The sequence below is a fragment of the Coregonus clupeaformis genome, chromosome 6 (genome assembly GCF_020615455.1).
Source record: "Coregonus clupeaformis isolate EN_2021a chromosome 6, ASM2061545v1, whole genome shotgun sequence".
Classification (NCBI taxonomy): Eukaryota; Metazoa; Chordata; class Actinopteri; order Salmoniformes; family Salmonidae; genus Coregonus; species Coregonus clupeaformis.
In genome coordinates, this window is record NC_059197.1 from 14,210,790 (window position 1) to 14,235,057 (window position 24,268).

The window sequence follows — 24,268 nt, forward strand, 5'->3', positions numbered from 1 at the left end:
CCTCTTCCCAGCTCATTCCTCTATGCCTTTGCCTGCAGAGTGAAACGAGCCATGTGGTAGGCAGGCACACACACATAGACACTTTCTGCACAAATTCAAACACACACAGACACACACACACACACAGACACACACAAACACACACAGACACACACACACACGTAAAGGACAAATCCTGAGAGACAAGAGCTCTGTGTGGAAGTGAGAGAAGAGCAAGAGGGGGAGGTGGGTGGTTGGGGGAAGGGGTGGTTGGGGGTGGTTGGGGGAGGAAACACACACACACATTCACATGCTCTCTCTCCCTCACACACACTCAAACACACACACACACACACACACACACATACACACAGGACTAGAGCGGTGAAGAGGAGAAGAGAAGAGCTGGGAGGCAGGAGGGCTGCTGAACAAAGCAAGGGAAGGAGAGTGGAGTCCAGGGGAGAGCAGTAGCCGTGAAATGCCTCGACGGGAGCCTGCCAGCTACTCCTGTTGCCACCTAAAGGTAAGACTCATGCTAAACTGAGAAAAGTGGGGAGACACGGACGGAGCAGAGCGAGAGAGCTGGAGGGGTGGAGAAAGTATAGCGCTGATGCAAGCCTAACACTGTGGTTATAGGGTACCCTCAGGCTGCAGCTGAGCCATTCGATCTGCCTTTGAATGCATTGCTGTGCTGTCATTGCCTTCCGTAATTCACCACCTCGCCATCGTCCACTTAGCCGCGTGTCAGATCAAACAGCGTATGTGAATTAAAATTATATAGTATGGCTCTTATGCTCCCCAAGAGAGAGACTGATATGGTGTGTTGTGGTGGAGCTCAGCTGCCTCAGATTCCTCCAGCCTGCTAGCCTGACTGCCTGCCTGCCTGCATGCCTGCCTGCAACCTCTGTCCCATCCCAGCCTGCCTGTGTTCTATATCACTAATGTCACTGCAGTGATAGATCACCCGTGCATTTGTTTGCCCTCACTGCGAGGGCTAGGTAATGAAAAAGCAATAGGTTTTCAGCCCTGTCAGACCACTGTGAGATGCTGCAGATGCTACTGCCTTTGTGTGCCTGCCTAGCTGTCTGGTGCGAGAGGATGCTTTAATTCTCCCATAGTACAATAGAGGAGTTTTACGAGTGCAGCAGCCAATAGTGTGGGGGTTTGCTATGGAGGGTGACAGCACAACACAGTCCACACATTCAATGAAAGAAGGAAAGGTGGAGAGAGAGGGATAGAGAGAGAGAGAGAGGCCATTATCTGTTTGCTGTAGCTTTTCGCTGGAATATCAGAGACTAGCAAAGAATTTAGAGCAAATCATTTGTATTGATTCCGTTGAAGCGCTCAGTCCTCTCTGAGCCTGGCATTAGAGTCTGGTTTCAGTGCCATTGTGATGTGCTATTGTCTGCTGTTATACTGTAGGCTGTCCTGTTATAGGCTGTTCTGTTATAGGCTGTCCTGTTATAGGCTGTCCTGGTTGAGTGCACTCTGCACAAAACATCTTGAGAGTTGTCGCTGTAAAACTTTCAAGACAATCAGGTCAGTGGCCTTGGCCAACAAGATTTTTTTTCCTACGCAATGTTCCCGGGAATGTCCTCAGTAGGGAATGCAGAAGTGGTGTAATAGTGTTCAGTACTCATGCAGAATGTGTATGTGATCATAATTTTTTAATACATTTCCCCTTGATCAGTGTAAAGGCAGGGCTAACTGCTATAGTAGAAGGATGGTGCAGAACAGTAGCACATAGCACATATTTTATTCTATGCTAAAAAAATTGACCTTTTGAGGCAATGTGCAGTTTTTTTTCTCCCACACATTTAGTGTATCACTTCATTCTGACCAGTCCATCTGTATATGCATCACTTCATTCTGACCAGTCTATCTGTATAGGTATCACTTCATTCTGACCAGTCCATCTGTATAGGTATCACTTCATTCTGACCAGTCTATCTGTATAGGTATCACTTCATTCTGACCAGTCCATCTGTATAGGTATCACTTCATTCTGACCAGTCTATCTGTATAGGTATCACTTCCTTCTGACCAGTCTATCTGTATAGGCATCACTTCATTCTGACCAGTCTATCTGTAAACAGTGCAGCCTGGACGGCTGTTTGATTGTTGCACGGGGTGAAAGTTGCAGCACCGTAAGTGATTTTGATGGATGGCCCTTTGATCTTGTAAACTGCATTAGAGTTATACTGCAACTCGTCTTGTAAAGCCATCATCATCATCATCATCCAGCCTCTGCGCATCACCTTTGTCAACCGCTGAAACCAACCCAGTCTCTCTCATTTTGTGGACAGATGTTGGATTCAGCCCAGAACGCTAGCCCAAATCTAAGGAGACATTAAGATGAGATAACTGTGTGTGAATAATGAATTGTGTCTGTTTATTTAGTGAACACAGGGTCTCTGGGGAAGGTGGTAGGCATGGCAGAGTTAAAAAGCTTCTATAATACAGTGCATTGGGAAAATATTCAGACCCCTTGACTTTTTACACATTATGTTATGTTACAGAATTATTCTAGAATTGATTCAAATGTTTTTTTCCTTCATCAATATACACACAATATCCCATAATGACAAAGCAAAAGCAGGTTTTTAGCAATTTTTGCAAATTTATAAATAAATAAAACACATTTACGTATAGTACCAGTCAACGGTTTGGACACACCTATGCATTCAAGGGATTTTCTTTATTTTTACTATTTTCTACATTGTAGAATAATAGTGAAGTCATCAAAACTATAAAATAACAAATATGGAATCATGTAGTAACCAAAAAAGTGTTAAACAAATCAAAATATTGTTTAGATTTTAGATTCTTCGAAGTAGCCACCCTTTGCCTTGATGACAGCTTTGCACACTTGGCATTCTCTCAACCAGCTTCACCTGGAATATTTTTCCAACAGTCTTGAAGGACTTCCCACATATGCTGAGCACTTGTTGGCTGCTATTCCTTCACTCTGCTGTCCAACTCATCCCAAACTATCTCAATTGGGTTGAGGTCGGGTGATTGTGGAGGCCAGGTCATCTGATGCAGCACTCCATCACTCTCCTTCTTGTTCCAATATCCCTTACACAACCTGGAGGTGTGTTGGGTCATTGTCCAGTTGAAAAACAAATGATAGTCCCACTAAGCCCAAACCAGATGGGATGGCGTATCGCTTCAGAATGCTGTGGTAGCCATGCCGGTTAACTGTGCATTGAATTTTAAATAAATCACAGACTGTCACCAGCAAACCACCCCACACCATCACACCTCCTCCTCCATGCTTCATGGTGGGAACCACACATGCAGAGATCCGTTCACCTACTCTGCGTCTCACAAAGACACGGCGGTTGGAACCAAAAACCTCACATTTTGACTCATCATACCAAAGGACAGATTTCCACTGGTCTAATGTCCATTGCTTGTGTTTTTTGGCCCAAGCAAGTCTCTTCTTATTATTGGTGTCCTTTAGTAGTGGATTCTTTGCAGCAATTCGACCATGAAGGCCTGATTCACGCAGTCTCCTCTGAACAGTTGATGTTGAGATGTGTCTGTTACTTGAACTCTGTGAAGCATTTATTTGGGCTGCAATTTCTGAGGTGCAGTTAACTCTAATGAACTTATCATCTGCAGCAGAGGTTACAATGGGTCTTCCTTTCCTGTGGCGGTCCTCATGAGAGCCAGTTTCATCATAGCTCTTGATGGTTTTTGCGACTGCATTTGTCTTGGCTGTGTGCTTAGGGTCGTTCTCCTGTTGGAAGGTTAACCTTCACCCCAGTCTGAGGTCCTGAGCACTCTGGAGCAGGTTTTCATCAAGGATCTCTCTGTACTTTGCTCTGTTCATCTTTCCCTCAATCCTTACTAGTCTCCCAGTTCCTGCCACTCGAAAACATCCCCACAGCATGATACTGACACCCCCATGCTTCACCGTAGGGATGGTGCCAAATTTCCTCCAGACGTGACACTTGGCATTCAGGACAAAGAGTTCGATCTTGGTTTCATCAGACCAGATAATCTTTTTTCTCATGGTCTGAGAGTCCTTTGAGTGCCTTTTGGCAAAATGTGCCTTTTACTGAGGAGTGGCTTCCGTCTGGCCACTCTACCATAAAGGCCTGATTGGTGGAGTGCTGCAGAGATGGTTGTCCTTCTGGAAGGTTCTCCCATCTCAACGGAGGAACTCTGGAGCTCTGTCAGAGTGACCATCGGGTTCTTGGTCACCTCCCTGACCAAGGCCTTTCTCCCTCGATTGCTCAGTTCGGCCGGGTGGCCAGCTCTAGGAAGAGTCTTGGTGGTTCCAAACTTCTTTCATTTAAGAACGATAGAGGCCACTGTGTTCTTGGGGACCTTCAATGCTGCAGAATTATTTTTGTACCCTTCCCCAGATCTGTGCCTTGATACACTCCTGTCTTGGAGCTCTAAGGACAATTCCTTCGACCTCATGGCTTGGTTTTTGCTCTGACATGCATTGTCAAATGAGGGACCTTATATAGACAGGTGTGTGCCTTTCCAAATCATGTCCAATCAATTGAATTTATCACAGGTGGACTCCAATCAAGTTGTAGAAACATCTCAAGAATGACCAAAGGAAACAGTATGCACCTGAGCTGAGCTAAATGTCGAGCCTCATGGCAAAGGGTCTGAATACTTATGTAAATAAGGTATTTTTGTTAAATCTAAAAACCTGTTTTCACTTTGGCATTATGGGGTATTGTGTGTAAATTGATGAGGAAAGAAATTCATTTAATCAATTTTAGAATAAAGCTGTAACGTAACAAAATGTGGAAAAAGTCAAGGGGCCTGAATACTTTCCGAATGCACTGTAGCAATGCATCTGTGTCAGGAGCTTAGCCAAGCGTGAAGAAACTGTGTGTCTTTATGATTAGAATAGAAAGCTATACTTTATATTATATATTGTGTAACGGTCAACTGTGGATGAATGGAGTGCTCTCTTCTGTTACCTGCTGTGCTGTAGAATTAGTTAGCGGAATTAAAAAGTAATCTACTGTAGAATTGCTCTAGCCTGTAGCATGTTTTATAATTGAAAGATATAGCCAACACTGAGCTCTGTAAATGTACATTTTTGGCCATTGGAAATGTAAGAGCTCTGTGTTTAAAAGTGTCATCGTATATGTTTAATGTATGAGATTTAGAGATGTGTGTGTCTATGCTCTGTCTATTGCTATTGCCTGGTTCTGTCACACATAAAGTTGATACATGGTAGTCCACTCTGCTTGAAAGCAGAACAAACGCACCTCCTGCAGCCTGTAAAATGGGTGTCTTAAACAGAGGCTGGTCCGCAGCTGCAGGGGTCACCTTTTTGTCCTCTATGCCCCTCGCCTCTCTGTCACAGCCAGACCTCCTCGTACAGCAGAGACAGAGCTAGCAGATCACCTTCAGTCTCTACTACCGTGTCTGACAGTGCAGTACAATAATTTGCTCCTCCCATGTAAAGCCACTCAGCTAGGCAGAATGGGAGAGCGTTCCTTGTCCAGGTTAATTGGCCGTTACCGAGGTGGAGGTGGGAGGAGAGTAATAATTGGCCATGCTCTAATCTTTCCAGTGTCACCGACCAGAGAACAATGTGGGATGACATTGAGGTTTTAGAGACAGAGCTCCTTGTAAAAGCAGTGATGTCCTTTATCTTTAAGGTCATTAAGGGGATTAGGCTGCTGCAGCTTGTAATGACTGGAGCTTCATTGTTAAAGGGCGGCTGAACATCCTGATTTGGCCTCGTTTTAGATGTGGTTCATTAAGAAATGCTAGTGGCCATGGCTGAATTCAAACGTGAGTTGGTTTCGGGGTGTGGTTTGATGTGGGTGTCTCGTGTATGTTCGCAGGTGGGAAGAGTTAGCCAAATTATTTCGCCAATTAGCTTCAGCCGGCTGGTGTGCGACCGTAGCAAAGTTGGTTTGACTTTGGATAGCCTATCTCCAGGTCTAGTTAGGGGCTGTCAAGTTGCACACCTTTTATGCTCTCATTAAACGCTTTCAATATCTGTATATTAATTTCTACAAATTATAGTTGGTTTGAGGTTAAGTTACTGATATTTGGTGCTATCCACATTTTTACATATTGTCCCATGTATATTGCGTAATTTACCGATGGTCCCTAACTAGCCCCATAGGAATATCCATTATGATTGGGTTGCATGCAGCTGCACTCCGAATTGATGATTACTTGTGTGCAGCCAGCTGTGGGCATGTGCACAGGATTGAAACAAAACCAACCTTCATTTACATTCAAAACTCTGTTTTGGATCAGACTGACTTTATGACCAAAATTATCCTATTTACACTTTGTAATCAATTCTGACAGTAAAATAAATGTTTCGGACTCATATCGATGCCACGTAGGCTGTTTTCTAAATGTGAAGTTGGTTTTTAGGGGCAGTTTCTCCTTAACCCTGATAAAGACATTCTAGAGGAGATCCCATGATACTGTTCCTTAGTTCCACTGGCCAGCTGGTTAACATGCAGGTCAAGTCAATTGAACATGATCTTTCTCAGGGTGAGACTGGTGCATCAGTCCTTTCTCAGTACATGTTCACCGTAAGTCCGTTTGGATAAAACCATCTGCCCAATGACCATATGATTATTATCTACTTCAGAAAATGTTTGATGACATTAAAATCCTTAACAGTCTATTGACGCATGTGTGCATCAATCTAATTGACATAATTATAATTGTATCTTCATTTTCCTTTCATATGACAATATGAATGTATTATTTGTTCTATAATATGAAGGTGGTATGAAGCAGTAGTGGTGTCTATGCTGGAGAATCATAATTACAACACACACTATCATTAAGGTGAAATAAGTGAACATGTTGTTGACTTAACCATCTCCAGAGGAGTTTTCCTTTGCGTACGCATCTATCTATGGAGCCAAGCGTGATTATCCATCACTCAGGGGAGAAGTTGCCCTCAATCACACACCATTAACACAGAGAAGACAGACATATGTTTAATATAACAATCTCAAGGCCTATTGAGTGACATCATGGATGTTCTGATGTAGTATGGTGGTGGCGAGCAGAACGGCCTCCTCAAAGGACTGGTGCAGGGACAGAGCAAGGTACCGCAGGAATTCTAATTAGGTCTGTGTGACCTTTGGCTCTTCCTGCATGCACTCGGCACCCCCTCCTCTCTTTCTCTCCTGCTCTCTACCTCCTCTCGTCCATCCATCCCTCACTCTCTCACTCCTACAGAGAAGGCGCTGTGAGAGAGGGAATGTGGGCTCTGGGCTGTAAATCATGACAAGAGGCTGACGAGCCACCTGATAAAAGCGGGACAGGGTGTTGGTGCTCCTGTCCTCTCCTTAACTCCCATCCCCCTCTCCCGCCACATTCATGTCCTGTAGGACTGCTCTGGTCCAGTAGAGTGGGTGTTTTTGGCTTGGCCTGGTGCTCAGTCCGTCCAGAATCACTCAACAGTGTTGGGGAGTCTGGGGCATCACTTTTATAAATACACGTACCCTTCGCGCAGGGGCGCGAGAGGACGAGATTGGAGCAAGCAGCAGAGACTCAACTTGCGACAGCTATTCCTGGCTGCGGCTGTGTGGTGTTTTATTTGTTTTGTCTGTTGTCATTTCATTAGGCTAATAGTCTCCAGTGTGGGCAGGACATCTAGTTGAGGCAGTGTCTGTTGCTCTGGAGAAGGTGATCCGTGAGAGATGATACAAGTACTGTACTGTATATGCTCAAGGCCGGCTATCAGCCAAAGGGAGGGGAAAAAGCAGTCTGGGCCTGGAGCCAAGCTGGCTGGCATCCGCAGGCTTTAGAGACGTTTTTAGTAATTTGCCCTGACCAACCTCAAAGTGTCATAAGTGAGCAGAGATAGGGATGAAGCGCTGCACTGTGGGCCACTTGTCTTAGCCTGAGACGAACGCATGTATGAGGACCTGGTAACCATGACGCTGCTGCTGAGAGTTTGCTCTGGGAAGAGAAAAGCAGGGGAGGGGAAAGAAAGTTCTGGTAGGCTCCCAATGCTGGGCCACAGAGATGACAAAGACATTGGAGCAAATTATTCCACTAGAGGAGATATCTATCTTATGCACTGATTGTGCAGATCCTCCCAGTGCAGATACTGCTTAAGACTCAGCTCTCTCTCTTTTTCCTCTCCTCTGCCAGACCTGTGCTCTGTCTTGATGACTCCTCAGCATTTCATTTTCAGTGGAAAACGGAAAGCGTCTGTATGACCTTAGAATATATGGATGAGTGCCCCCTAATAGCAGAATTTGTATTGTAAACCAAAGGATTACTGCAGAATTAGCAGTTTCTCACTGCACTCATCATTCTCTGAGGAATGGACAGTACCGTGGTATACTGTAGCTCGTTCACAGATCTAGCTTGAAACAATTTGCAAAACATGCACGTCTCATGGATATTTTCAGGCAGGAAATGTGTTTGTTTCCCAGACTCCCTAAACTTGCTATTTTAAAGAGCTTTATTACCTTTAAATTATGAGAAAATATAAGCTAATCGAGAAAATAAAGTGCTCCAAACCCAGTTATCTTGTTGATCAATTTATTTGTCTTCTCAGGCAGAGTAATGATTAGGGGGAAGTCTAAGGCCTCTGTACTACGGTCCTCCAGAGGCCGGTTTAACTCTGCTTGCCGACGGCCGTGTTATTGGAGCAGTAATTAGTATTGATACAAGCCACATCCTGGCCTGGCCACCTGGCTCCTCACGGCTAGCCCTCAACTTTCCAAACTCCACAGAGGACTGACATCGACTACATTTTAAAAGTGTCTTTAATTAAGTTAATTAAACTTTACAATAGCTGTTTGTGTAACTCAAACAAAGACTTGGATTGTCCTCAAAAAACATATAGTGAAAGTGTACAGGTGGAAACACTACAGCAGCCTGACACAGCTGCTGTAGTGAGAGAAAGAGAGAGAGAGAGAGAGAGAGAGAGAGAGAGAGAGAGAGAGAGAGAGAGAGAGAGAGAGAGAGAGAGAGAGAGAGAGAGAGAGAGAGAGAGAGAGAGAGAGAGAGAGAGAGAGAGAGAGAAAGAGAGAGAGAGAGAGAAAGAGAGAAAGAGAGAGAGAGAGAGAGAGAGAGAGAGAGAGAGAGAGAGAGAGAGAGAGAGAGAGAGAGAGAGAGAGAGAGAGAGAGAGAGGGGGAAAGCAGGTTTACTTCTCTGCCACCATCACCGTGCCTCTAAACACGACAGATGAGCGCTCATGCTATCAGAGCCTAAACACAATTTACCCAAAGCATCCTGTCACTCTTCAAGTAACAAGATAAACGCTTGTTACCCTCTTAAAGATAAAACACTGAGCTGGAATCTGTGTTCGCACAACCGCTGGTGAGTCTGCAACGAGAGCAGAGCAGCAATCAAACGCAGGCAGAGTATGCACAGAGGTCCTGGGTTCACCAGTCACTGGGGAGATGTTTAATGCATGAAAGCCTAAACTGACTTGGAAAGCAGGACATAGTGACACTATAATGCATTCACCCAGGGTTCTTCTGGGGCTTTGTGTGTCTTGTATTCCTCTGTCTGTCTGTCTTTCTGCATCTCAGATGCCTGTCACGTTGCTCTGCCCTTTGCTTTAAACCCGTCAATGTCAACACTGTTTTCCTGTGTGGATCTCATGTGTGACGTGGGCCCTCACTCCTCCACCCTGCTTTGCAATTTTCTCCATGATGCCTTGCCTTGCATCTCACTGATCAAACAGAGCAATGTCAGAGCAGGATGACAGAGACAAATCAGATGGTGTTGTTATTCTCAGGTAGAAGCAATTTTGTGATTGTTCTCTGATTGCAGAGCTGGGATCAAGTCACTATTATTCCAGTCACAAGCAAGTCTCAAGTCATAAGGTCTGAGTCTCAAGTTGAGTGCCAAGTAGAATGGGTTGAGTCTAGAGTCAAGTCCAAGTCGTGTAAATAGTTTTTTCAAGTCAAGTCTCATTTCAAGTTTTAAAAAATGCTATACATGCAATAATAATAATAATAATAATAATATGCCATTTAGCAATGAGTTGTTCACAAAACTACAAATCTTTATCTATTAACTGAGGCTGCCAGACAGCCCTTTTCATTATTTTGTCGAAAACATACATTACCAGTCAAATGTTTTAGAACACCTACTCATTCAATGGTTTTTCTTTATTTTTACTATTTTCTACATTGTAGAATAATAGTGAAGACATCCAAACTATAAAATAACACATATGGAATCATGTAGTAACCAAAAAAGTGTTAAACAAATCTAAATATATTTTATATTTGAGATTCTTCAAATAGCCACCATTTGCATTGATGACAGCTTTGCACTCTCTTGGCATTCTCTCAACCACCTTCACCTGGAATGCTTTTCCAACAGTCTTGAAGGAGTTCCCACATATGCTGAACAATTGTTGGCTACTTTTCCTTCACTCTGCGGTTCGACTCATCCCAAACCATCTCAATTTGGTTGAGGTCGGGGGATTGTAGAGGCCAGGTCATCTGATGCAGCACTCCATCACTCTCCTTCTTGGTCAAATAGCCCTTACACAGCCTGGAGGTGTGTTGGGTCATTGTCCAGTTGAAAAACAAATGATAGTCCCACTAAGCCCAAACCAGATGGGATGGCGTATCGCTACAGAATGCTGTGGTAGCCATGCTTGTTAAGTGTGCCTTGAATTCTAAATAAATCACTGACCGTGTCACCAGCAAAGTACCCCCACACCATAACACCTCCTCCTCCATGCTTTACAGTGGGAACCACACATGCGGAGATCATCCGTTCACCCACACTGCGTCTCAAAAAAGACACGGCGGTTGGAACCAAAAATCTCAAATTTGGACTCCAGACCAAATGACACATTTCCACCGGTCTAATGTCCATTGCTTGTGTTTTTTGGCCCAAGCAAGTATCTTCTCCTTATTGGTGTCCTTTAGTAGTGGTTTCTTTGCAGCAATTTGACCATGAAGGCCTGATTCACACAGTCTCCTCTGAACAGTTGATGTTGAGATGTGTCTGTTACTTGAACTCTGTGAAGCATTTATTTGGGCTGCAATTTCAGAGGCTGGTAACTTTAATGAACTTATCCTCTGCAGCAGAGGTAACTCTGGGTCTTCCATTCCTGTGGCAGTCCTCATGAGAGCCAGTTTCATCATAGCACTTGATGGTTTTTGTGACTGCACTTGAAGAAACTTTCAAAGTTCTTGAAATGTTCCGTATTGACTGACCTTCATGTCTTAAAGTAATGATGGACTGTCATTTCTCTTTGCTTATTTGAGCTGTTCTTGCCATAATATGGACTTGGTCTTTTACCAAATAGGGCTATCTTCTGTATACTCCCCCTACCTTGTCACAACACAACTGATTGGCTCAAAGGCATTAAGAAGGAAAGAAATTCCACAAATTAACTTTTAAGAAAGCACACCTGTTAATTGAAATGCATTCCAGGTGACTACCTCATGAAGCTGGTTGAGAGAATGCCAAGAGTGTGCAAAGCTGTCATCAAGGCAAAGTGTGGCTATTTGAAGAATCTCAATTATGAACTATATTTTGATTTGTTTAACACTTTTTTGGGTACTTTATGATTTCATAGTTTTGATATCTTTACTATTATTCTACAATGTAGAAAACAGTAAAAATAAAGAAAAACCCTTGAATGAGTAGGTGTTCTAAAACTTTTGACCGGTTGTGTAGTTAGATTATGTAATAATTCATTTTAACACCAAATTCCAAATGCAAGCTTCATAAGTAAATGATCCATTTCAATCAATTTTGACACACAATAGACCAGTAGGCCTATGCTAGTAATTGTTGCTTGTTGCCCCATTGCTGGTGAGCTTGCAAAGTAAACAGTTAATATCAGCAAACAATTTTTGGAGCTGCATATTTATTTATGGAAATCCTCTCTCTAAAATGTGATGTTTGCGCTGCACCCGATCCTATAGCTGTATAGCAAATCAGCAATCTATTCACTAGCTCAGTGGTTCTCAAACTTTTTGACACCCGACCCCCAAAAAACAGTGGTTCAAAGCTTGCGACCTCCGCACATGCATGCACGCACAATAGCTGTGCAAATGTAGCCTGTCAATACATCCATAAACGTCACTGCATTTTCAAAACTTAATAAGACACAGAAATAAACTTTGTTTTATACCTGCATTTTGAGCTGAAAGTCATTCATGTTAGAAGCCAATATCAAGTAGGGATATCATGTCACTTCTCTGGAGTTCAGAGCAAGAAGAATCATACGGCCTACCTACCTGTATGCAGTGGAGGGTGTAGGATCAGATGGAAAGCATGGTCTGTCTACACCAATCACTATCACTTTCGAGGGCTGCCTTTCCGCATAATGCTTGTTGCCAATTGGGTAGCCCTTTTCTTCCTCACAAATACTGTAATTAATTCACCAAAATATGTTCAATATTCATCCCATGATATTGAAGGCAGAGAGATGTTACAGCTATCTTTAGACATATAGCCAGTAGCCACCCAAACTAGGCCTATCTGAAATATAAAAATGATCAATGTAACCGCCGGGTAGCCTATTATTGTTCTGGCAAAGATGCCTCCATAGTATATTTCTAAATTGTATTTTATAGATGGATTAGCTGACAATGTCACGAAAACGATGTTCACGCTTCAAGCCTATTCCCCCTCAGGAGACTGAAAAGATTTGGCATTGGTCCCCAGATCCTCAAAACGTTATACAGCTGCACCATCGAGAGCATCCTGACTGGTTGCATCACCGCCTGGTATGGCAACTGCTCGGCCTCCGACCGCAAGGCACTACAGAGGGTAGTGCGTACGGCCCAGTACATCACTGGGGCCAAGCTTCCTGCCATCCAGGACCTCTATACCAGGCGGTGTCAGAGGAAGGCCCTCAAAATTGTCAAAGACTCCAGCTACCCTAGTCATAGACTGTTCTCTCTGCTACTGCACGGCAAGTGGTACCAGAGCGCCAAGTCTAGGTACAAAAGGCTTCTCAACAGCTTCTACCCCCAAGCCATAAGACACCTGAACAGCTAATCATCGCTGCCCGGACTATTTGCACTGCCACCCCACCCCCACCCCATCTTTTTACGCTGCTGCTACTCTGTTAATTATTTATGCATAGTCACTTTAACTCTACCCAAATGTACATATTACCTCAACTACCTCAACTAGCTGCACCAGTACCCCCTGTATATAGCCTCCCTACTGTTATTTAATTTTACTTCTGCTCTTTTTTTATCAACACTTTTTTGTTGTTGTTGTTTTATTTTACTTTTTTATTTAAAAAAAATGCATTGTTGGTTTAGTGCTGTAAGTAAGCATTTCACGGTAATGTCTACACCTGTTGTATTCGGCGCATGTGGCAAATAACATTTAATTTTATTTGAATGGGGCAGAAGTCTGTGAGTTGTGATTCTGGATGCCCAGATAGCTACCAACAATAACAAGAAACTGCCATGTGGGGAATCGTAAGTGACTCGTTTCAGCTAGTTTCAGCTTGTTCTTGATGCCATGTCTTGTTTTGAGGTGTTTTGACTGATTTCATGTCAATGCTAATATGGCAAAAATTGTCCACATGGAGGCGAAAGAAATGCACACCTGTTTAGGCAAGGTGCTGTCTAGCAGAGTAGAACACCCTGATGAAGACAGCTTGCCTGTCGAAAAGTTGGTTATTAGGTTATTAAATTATTGCATCTGATCTCCTAGAGTGTGCGGCTCTCCTTTTCTTTTTCAAAATTGTCCACATACCTTGGTATATATATATGAAATGGGTTTCCATGGCCGAGCAGCTGCACACAAGCCCAAGATCACCATGCACAATGCCAAGCGTCGGCTGGAGTGGTGTAAAACTCACCTCCATTGGACTCTAGAGCAGTGGAAACGCATTCTCTGGAGTGATGAATCACGCTTCACCATCTGAAATATTAACGCTATAGCATACAATGACATTCTAGAAGATTCTGTGCTTCCAACATTGTGGCAACGGTTTGGGGAAGGTCCTTTACTGTTTCAGCATGACAATGCCCCCGTGCACAAAGCTAGGTCCATACAGAAATGATTTGTAGAGATCGGTGTGGAAGAACTTGACTGGCCTGCACAGAGCCCTGACCTCAACCCCATCGAACACCTTTGAGATTAATTGGAATGCCGACTGCGAGCCAGGCCTAATCGCCCAACATCAGTGCCCGACCTCACTAATGCTCTTGTGGCTGAATGAAAGCAAGTCCCCGCAGCAATGTTCCAACATCTAGTGGAAAGCCTTCCCAGAAGAGTGTAGGCTTTTATAGCAGCAAAGGGGGGACCAACTCCATATTAATTATCATGATTTTGGAATGAGATGTTCGAAGAGCAGGTGTCCACATACTTTTGGTCATGTAGTGTATATAAATACAAATGGTAGGCTATATGTAACCTATTAAAATATGTATGAACAATATGTATTTTTCCCATTCAGTTTCACACTCACACTCACAACCACCCAAAACCTTCTCCCCACTTTGACAACCATTGTGCTAGCTCACCCAACCTGTGTTGATTGACACTAGCGACCTGTGTTGATTGACACTGATTGTTTTCACTAGCCAATCTGTTGCACGTCTTTTTTATTGCAAGTGCATGCTGCGGCAACGGTCTCTGGCTGTGTGGAGAGTAATCCAAGGGGACTCTGTGCCACAAAATGAGTGACAAAACCTGGCCAGATAATTTCAAGTCTCAAGTCAAAGTCGAGTCCCGAGTCTTGAGGCTCCAATCAAGTCTGAAGTTATTTTATTTTCTATCAAGTCGAGTCTCAAGTCATCAAATTTGTGTCTCGAGTCAGACTGAAGTCCAAGTCATGTGTCTCGAATCCACACCTCTGCTGATTGTTGATTTTGAAACACACAGTTCATACTCTCTGTCACTCTATTGGTTTATTTTCAAACACCAGTGACCCTATCAGTTATTATGCTTTTATATAACTGAAAAGGTGTTGTTGTGAAATTGTAGCTAAAATTAGTCCCTATCGACGTGCTCTCTCCGCCTCTCATATCTGTAGTGCTGACTTCCTGTATGTGTTATTTAATCCTATTGCCAAAAAATATTTGTCTTTTCTTTTTTTCCCTCTGTCAGTTTGAGTCTTATGTAATTGATGTTTAAAAATACAATTTCCAGCACTTTGAAATCAGATCACAGATACTGCAGTCTGTCACTAGATCACTGTATTACACCAAGATACCAAAAATAGCAACAAAGAAACCACATTCACTGTTCGAAAGAAGTCTTCAAAACTACATCAAATCACCTTTCATGGTGTTACTTTGTAAAAAAAAATAGCAAAAAAGCTATTATTGTAGTCACATGGGAAGTTTAGACAAAGATATTAAGACTTTAAAATGAGCTGTGGACAGATTGTGAGCGGTCCATGCTGGTGATTGTTGTGATACACGTAGTGGTCAGCGTGTCCTTGCAGCATCAGGGCTTTTAACAGTTGGGTTGGTGTTCAACCCAGGCAGCGTACTGGCACTGATGTGTTCTCCTCCTCTCCTCCTCGGGGGGATGACAAAGGTTGAACATGGTAGCTACAGACAGCTGAGACTGCTTCATTCAGAGATTACAAATTAGCTAACAGAGTGATGCACATTTTGAACACAGTCCCATTTCCCATGTGAGTCCAGAGTTAATCCACACAATAGCATTCTGTGTTGGTGAAACAGGTCTGTCTTATTATGATGAACTGAGGCTCTGTGTTAATGTCCTCAATACTGACTTCACTGTCCTCACATACCACCTACTGTAGCATGAAGTAATGAATGGAGTAATGTACTGGATATGCATTCTTAGCGGCATGCTAGTATGGTTGTTGGAACATAGTCGTTTAGCCTATAGATTTGACATGAAAATGGAGACATGCATTGTTAAGATTCAGGCTCACTGTTAGTAGTGGCTCCTATTCAAACAGATGACTGGCATAGTAGTATTGATATGTGTAGAAAACAATTTATTGGGTGTTTATCAGTCAATATAGTATTGACTATGCAAAATGTTCCTTATCCTTGATTTTTCCTGATTGATCTTATGGGATATATTGTGAAAAATCATCCATTGTTGAGAGCTGATTGATGCATAATTCTGTACATTAATGAAAGTGAAATGCTGACTGTAGTGGAGATTCACAGTTTGTTGAACCTCCATCTCCCTCTCTCCCAACAGGTGTTGAGCTCCAGCTGAGTATGGCAGGAGATTCTCGAGTCCACATGGACCACGACATGGAGATAGGAGTCACACCCACAGCGGTAAGAACATATTTCCCATACGCACACACAGTCCTCTCTCTCCCCCAATTGTCCTGTGTAACAATGCTGGGAGGTATAGAGACAGGGGGCAGAGCGGGGAAGAGGGAAAGAAAGAGGGGGTGGTGAAAGATGGAAGTGTCTGGTGTAAGGGAAAAATATAAGGAGATGAGACCATTGTGGATCATGACTTTCCTATAAGAGGGGTGATCATGTGTGTGTGCCTGTCTGTCTCTGCAGAAGAGGATTGATGGATGGTTCAGCCCACTACCGTGGAAAAGATTGTGAGAAAACAACTCACACGTCCTGATAATGGATAGTGAAACAGTCCAGGTTATTTGTCTTTATTCCAGAGACGATTGAATGTATTCTCCCTAACCGAGTGTGGTGAGACAAACCAATTGTGGAAAAACACCAGCACACAGCAATTGCTAATTAATTTGTTTATGGAGTATCAGCACTGCAGACATCATTGACTCTGGGATGGCCAACAGTGGGCTGGCTGCACTATTGTAGCACTGTCTGTGACTGGCTTCATCAATCACTCAATTAGGAATTTCTTTAACGCTCTCAAATAGAAACAAATAGGTGCATTGTCTTTGATTTAGGACTGTACAGGTACAGATGTAGGATCTTAATTTGATTACCCTGTTGCAGGAGAACTTGCAATGCAGGAAATTTAAAAGCTACCTTCCCCCAAGGAAATAGAGACATTACATTTTGAAGTGGCCCCTGCTTTCTCCCAAACACTCGTCACAAGAGCCCAATGTCATTGAGTGACTAATAGCTGTATTGGTCAATGGATGTTGTCTTTCACTTCACTGTCAAACCTCTCATTACCGTATAATCTAGAAAAAGATCAATACATTAATAAAGTGTCGACATTTAGAACTTTTTCATAGAATACAGATTCGGCAATTGGTTGCTATATTGTGTCGATAAAAACAGCAGGCCGAAATGACGTCACACCTACAAAAAAACTACACTGTTGAATACAAATTAAGTGGTTGATGTGTTTACATTACCCATTTAGGCAAATTGTGGATTAATACATTGGTCATAGGCTGTATGCCCTCCCACCTATCTGTTTCATGTCTCAGGTAGCCCGCAAAAGCCAGCATAGATAGAATGCAAGAATTTACTAATATTTGCCATATTCTAATAATTCTCGTGTCAACGTATCGCCACGGTCCGTGCCATGGTGAAACTTACACTCCTGTAGATCTGAAATAATTGATGGTGAAACTTGCATCCAGCAAATCAGAAAGCAAGTCGAAGCAAATCAGCCATTCTTGAAAGTCAGTACAAGGATCCTGCAAAGAAACATTATTTTTATAGTTGAAAAATAGATTTAGCAGGCAGTAGAATTAAATGAGTGCAGCTTCATAGTTATGTGTTTACATCACGTGCCCTGCGTACCTTCAAAATTATTTGTCATCATCATTTATTCGAAAAACACTGTTTCCATCATAATTTGTCAGAACCTATCAGATTTTCTGCCGGAATCACTGAATCACTGGACCTTTAACACTGGATAATCGCAACTAGCTAGCTGCAACCAAATGAACGTTGTTGTTGGCTAATCAGCCTTGAGCTAGCCTTGAGTCAAGCACAACTCCCAGCTATCTACCTCTCTGTCAACCGGACGGGACCTCCTAGAGTCGACACAGAGCCCTGCCGATCCATCACGACTGGTCTGCCGACGTAATTGTCTGTGGTTTCAACAGGCTTCCCGTTGCAACGACCACGAAGATACATCTGCTAGCCCCGGCCCGCTAGCACACGCAAACTACAACCGTGCTTCCTGCTCGCTGTGCTGAAGCACCAATTTGAACTGCTCTCGGACTCACATATTGCTGTTCACTGGACCTTATGATCACTCAGCTGCACAGCTGATGCCTGCTGGACTGTTCCTTTACACGGTACCCTGTCCTGTTTATTCTGTTTAGCCTCAGCCCAAACTTTATCGCCATTACCAGTTGTTGTCTTAGTTCTCTCTAATAACACCTGTGATTGCTTTATGCCTCTCTCCCATGTCAATATGCCTTGCCTATTGCTGTTCCAGTTAGTTCTTATTATACAATTTCACTGTGGAACCCCAAGTCCCTCTCAAACTGCCTCAAATAGTTCCTTTGTTCCACCCCCCATACACGCGAGACCGGCTCAATCGGTGCCTCCAGTGACACTATCACTTTCATTGTTACCCAACGCTTAGGTTTACCTCCACTCTACTCATATCCTTCCATATTCTTGTCTGTACATAATGCCCTGAATCTTTTCTACAACGCCCGGAAATCTGCCCCCTTTATTCTCTGTACCCAACGCACTAGAAGACCAGTTCTTAAAGCCTTTAGCCGTATCCTTATTCTGGTCCTCCTCTGTTCCTCTGGTGATGTAGAGGCTAACCCAGGCCCTGCAGCCCCCAGTATCACTCCTACTCCCCAGGAGCTATTATTTGTTGACTTCTGTAACCGTAAAAGCCTTGGTTTTCTGCACGTTAACATCAGAAGCCTCCTTCATAAGTTTGAGTTATTCACTGCGTTAGCACACTCCGCCAACCCTGATGTTCTAGCAGTGTCTGAATCCTGGCTTAGGAAGGCCACCAAAAATTCTGAAATTTTCATCCCCAACTACAACATTTTCCATCTAAATAGAACTGCCAAAGGGGGTGGAGTTGCAATCTACTGTAGAGATAGCCTGCAGAGCTCTATCATACTATCCAGGTCTGTGCCCAAACAGTTTGAGCTTCTACTTCTAAAAATCCACCTTTCCAGAAATAAGTCTCTCACTGTTGCCGCTTTCTACAGACCCCCCTCAGCCCCCAGCTGTGCCCTGGACACCATATGTGAATTGATTGCCCCCCATTTATCCTCAGAGTTCGTACTGCTTGGTGATATGATTAACACCCCGGCCGTCCTACAATCCAAACTAGATGCCCTCAATCTCACACAAATTATCAACGAACCTACCAGGTACAACCCTAAATCCGTAAACATGGGTACCCTCATAGATATCATCCTGACTAACTATCATTCCAGTGTTAATCATCCTGTCTTCAACCAGGATCTCAGCGATCACTGCCTTATTTCCTGCATCCGTAACGGGTCCGCGGTCAAACGACCACCCCTCATCACTGTCAAACGCTCCCTAAAACACTTTAGCGAGCAGGCCTTCCTAATTGACCTGGCCCAGGTATCCTGGATGGATATAGATCTCATTCCGTCAGTAGAGGATGCCTGGTTGTTCTTTAAAAGTAATTTCCTCTCAATCTTAAATAAACATGCCCCATTCAAAAAATACAGAACTAAGAACAGATATAGCCCCTGGTTCTCCTCAGACTTGACTGCCCTTGACCAGCACAAAAACATCCTGTGGCGTACTGCATTAGCATCAAATAGACCCCGCGATATGTAACTTTTCAGGGAAGTTAGGAACCAAGTTAGGAACCACAAGCAGTTAGGAAAGCAAAGGCTAACTTTTTCAAACATAAATTAGCATCCTGTAGCACTAACTCCAAAAAGTTTTGGGACACTGTAAAGTCCATGGAGAATAAGAGCACCTCCTCCCAGCTGCCCACTGCACTGAGGCCAGGAAACACTATCACCACCGATAAATCTACAATAATTTTGCTACGGCTGGCCATGCTTTCCACCTGGATACCACTATCCCGGCCACCAGCTCTGCACCCTCCGCTGCAACTTGCCCATGCCGTAAAACGGACTATCCTACTGATCCTTGACTTCGGCGATGTCATTTACAAAATAGCCTCCAACACTCTACTCAGCAAATTGGATGTAGTCTATCACAGTGCCATCCGTTTTGTCACCAAACCCCCATATACTACCCACCACTGTGACCTGTAAGCTCTTGTTTGCTGGTCCACAATACATATTCGTCGCCAAACCCACTGGCTCCAGGCCATCTATAAATCACTGCTAGGCAAATCCCCCCCTTATCTTAGCTCATTGGTCACCATAGCAACACCCACCTGTAGTATGCGCTCCAGCAGGTATATCTCACTGGTCATCCCCAAAGCCAACACCTCCTTTGGCCGCCATTCCTTCCAGTTCTCTGCTGCCAATGACTGGAACGAATTGCAAAAATCTCTGAAGCTGGAGACTCTTATCTCCCTCACTAACTTTAAGCATCAGTTGTCAGAGCACCTTACCGATCACTGCACCTGTACACAGCCCATCTGTAATTAGCCCGCCCAACTACCTCATCCCCATATTGTTATTTATTTTTGCTAATTTGCACCCCAGTATCTCTATTTGCACATCATCTCTTGCACATCTATCATTCCAGTGTTAATACTAATTGTAATTATTTTGCACTATAGCCTATTTATTGCCTTACCTCCATAACTTGCTACATTTGCACACACTGTATATATATTTTCTGTTGTATTTTTGACATTATGTTTTGTTTTACCCCATATGTAACTCTGTGTTGTTGTTTTTATCTCACTGCTTTGCTTTATCTTGGCCAGGTCGCAGTTGTAAATGAGAACTTGTTCTCAACTGGCTTACCTGGATAAATAAAGGTGAAACAAATAAAAGAAAAAGAAAAAGAAAGTTAGACAAAAGAAAAATCCACCCCTGTTGAATGGATAAAAATGTTCGAGATCTTTACAAAATGTGTCCTATATCTGCTTTTTCCATTACACGTTGCAAATATTTTTTGGGCCGACATTACTTTTGTCTATTAAACCTGGGTCAATGGAAACCTGCATACAGTATTCAGATCTTTATTTAAATCATTTGAGGACTATAGCATGTATTTTCAAAGGCATGTCTTTAATTTGAATTCCTTCAATCGGGAGCCATTATTTCAGTTTTGGAGTAGTGTGTCAGCCTCGGATGTAACACCACTCTGGGGAGAGAGTAAGCAGTGAACACAGGTGTTTGATTATCACCCAGAGATTCAGAGGGCACAGGAGGGGCAACACCACAATGGCAATACCACATTTCAATTAACAACTGAGCTCGTCGTCTCCAACGATCAGGACACAGAGTGCCGATGTGCCCTTGGCCCGTGTGTGGGGGGGGTAGAGTAGGAGCTGGGAGGGACAGGGACGGGGTGGGAGAGACCGGGACGGGGTGTTCCTATCCAGGCCTGCCAGTGTCCCATAGGGGGTGAGGTACAGCACTAGGGACAGGGGAGGCACAGCTGTTGAGCCAGATCGCCTGGCTGGAGCTGGGCCAGCAGTGAGGAAGGAAGGCCTTGTACCCTTATGTTCTCTCGCTCTTCTCCCTCCCACAGTCCTGGCGCACCTTGTGCTTGGAGAGACACTCTCTCACACAGTGTTATGGGAGCAGTGCAGCTACAGTATCAGGCCCCTTCATTTCATTTAGCCAGAGCATCGTATGCGGTCCTCGCCCAGCACTGGTGTAGCAGAGATATCTGTAGCATTGATTTACAGTTTATTTATGGTCAACGAGGGTGGCAGTTGAAGGTGGTTGAGGATGAAAGCAAAGCAATTACTTAAAAGGTTGAGAATGTGTCTTTTCTCATATAACATGACAGTGTGACAGCACTGCAATGCACACATTGTAGCAACAAGGGTAATATGAGAAAATTCCACAAACTGTAATATGAGGACATTTCACACATTTTAGAAACAAGGGTAATATGAGGACATTTCACACATTGTAGCAACAAGGGTAATATGAGGACATTGCACATGAAAAGAGGCAGATGTTTTTGCTCACCATTTGACCTGACCAGGAAAACAATTGCCTTTAGCGATAGACTGTAACGAGAGTCCAGGGTTTTTCTTGAACAGGTCACTCCTGGCTCCACACATGAACTACTGAAGACAATGACATTGTGACCAATGTCTCAGCAGAACTGTCTCTCTTCCTCTCTGTCTCTCCAGGTGAAAAAGCTTCCCAAACACATGCGGGAGGCCCAGATCTCCACTGAGCGCACCCACCTCATCGCCGACCCCGTCAAGAAGCCCCGTCAACGCTATGTCCAGAAGGACGGCAAGTGCAACGTTCACCACGGCAACGTGCAGGAGACCTACCGTTACCTAAGCGACCTGTTTACCACTCTGGTGGACCTGCGCTGGCGCTTCAGCCTCTTCATCTTCACTCTGGTCTACGTGGTCAATTGGCTGTTCTTCGGCCTGCTGTGGTATATCATCGCCCTGATCCGAGGGGACCTGTGGCACAGCGACGAGGAGGGCTGGACCCCCTGTGTAGAGAACCTCAACAGCTTCGTCTCAGCCTTCCTCTTCTCCATTGAGACGGAGACCACCATCGGCTACGGCTACCGCGTCATCACAGAGAAGTGCCCTGAGGGCATCATCCTGCTGCTGATCCAGGCCATCCTGGGCTCCATCGTCAACGCAATGATGGTGGGCTGCATGTTCGTGAAGATCTCCCAACCCAAGAATCGTGCCGAGACGCTTATGTTCTCCCACAAGGCCGTAATCTCTGTGCGGGACAACAAGCTGTGTCTGATGTTCAGAGTCGGGGACCTGCGCAACTCCCACATCGTGGAGGCCTCAATCCGGGCCAAGCTGATCCGCTCACAGCAGACCAAGGAGGGGGAGTTCATCCCTCTCAACCAGACGGACATCAACATCGGTTTCGACACGGGAGACGACCGGCTCTTCCTGGTGTCCCCACTCATAATCTCCCATGAGATCAACGAGAAGAGCCCCTTCTGGGAGTTATCCCAGGCCCAGATGGACAAGGAGGAGTTTGAGATCGTGGTCATCCTGGAGGGCATGGTTGAAGCTACAGGTACGTCCTCTTGAAACAAGGCTAATAGGTCACCAGGACCCATAGCCCATAGACCTGAAATAATTAGATAGGCGTAAGCAATATTACATTTACATTTTAGTCATTTAGCAGACGCTCTTATCCAGAGCGACTTACAGTTAGTGCATACATTATTTTTTTCATACTGGCCCCCCGTGGGAATCGAACCCACAACCCTGGCGTTGCAAACGCCATGCTCTACCAACTGAGCTACATCCCTGCCGGCCATTCCCTCCCCTACCCTGGACAACGCTGGGCCAATTGTGCGCCGCCCCATGGGTCTCCCGGTCGCGGCCGGCTACGACAGAGCCTGGATTCTAGTGGCACAGCTAGCACTGCGATGCAGTGCCTTAGACCACTGCGCCACTCGGGAGACAATGTGTCAAATGGTAGTAGCTCCACCTTGCCTTCTCATAGGCTTGGTGGAATTGTCCAATCTGTTTGCATCTACACAAGTGCATAGGGGGTAGGGGCTAGCTATGGGTTGTTTCTGGATAGGGCCTTGGTCAATTCCATTTAAACTCTTGTCTGCTCAGTAAATCCATTGAGGTTCTTCATATTCAGTGATAATGTAATATCTTTCATTCAACAAACAAGACAATTTCAAACCCATACAAACACAAGTTCTAGAGGCACCATGTGGTATAGACCTGCATATAATAATATATTTACCAACTCAGGTAAATATGGCTGTTATAGTTTCATAAGACCATTTACAAAATAGAAAATAAATTTTTTTGAGAGCATAGGTTATTTCTTGTTACCATGACCAACCTTGTAATTTTCCACAAAGAAAAACAGTCAGCAGGATCTTTATTTGGAAGGTTGTTACAGTTAGGCAAATGTTTCCACATCCATACTGAGGACCGCGTCTCCGCTATGTTGGTGCATTAGGGAGGCCTCTTTGAGATGTTTGTTCCAAAAGGAAAGCGCGTTAGCTGCCTACGCTGGTCTGTGTTTGGGGAGAGGTGGTGCAATGATGAAAGCAACTGCTCCAGGGGGGTTGCAGAAAGTACTGGCCTGGCCAACGCATTCTCAACGCATTCTCTTCTCTGGAAAGTTACCAAAAACACAGAACCACCATTTTATATGCATCCGTAAAAAAGTCAGGAAAAGGAGATTTTTTATTTTCTCTCAATATTTAAATTCAAGCTGTAAAAAACCTGTCCTATGCCTAATGAGGGGCAGATGCCCCAGTTGCATCCCAGAGACTTTTAAATTAATTGCATTAACGAGATCCCCAGCTAGCTTCCTGGTAGCCTTGGAAGTCTTTGTATGGAATATTGATTGAGGAAATCTGCTTATTTATCACAGTAGCA

At 44.1% G+C, this 24,268-nt stretch overlaps 1 protein-coding gene across 1 annotated transcript in view; it reads left to right on the forward strand.

Moving 5' to 3' along the window:
* The first annotated feature begins 312 nt into the window (after positions 1-312).
* LOC121567770 (G protein-activated inward rectifier potassium channel 4) overlaps positions 313-24,268 on the forward strand; it is a 43,185-nt gene continuing 19,229 nt past the window's right edge. The window contains exons 1-3 of the mRNA XM_041878031.2: positions 313-502; positions 16,100-16,182; positions 22,058-22,931. Coding sequence (XP_041733965.1) covers positions 16,120-16,182; positions 22,058-22,931 — 937 coding nt within the window. The 5' untranslated portion in view covers positions 313-502; positions 16,100-16,119. The remainder of the gene's footprint in view (positions 503-16,099; positions 16,183-22,057; positions 22,932-24,268) is intronic.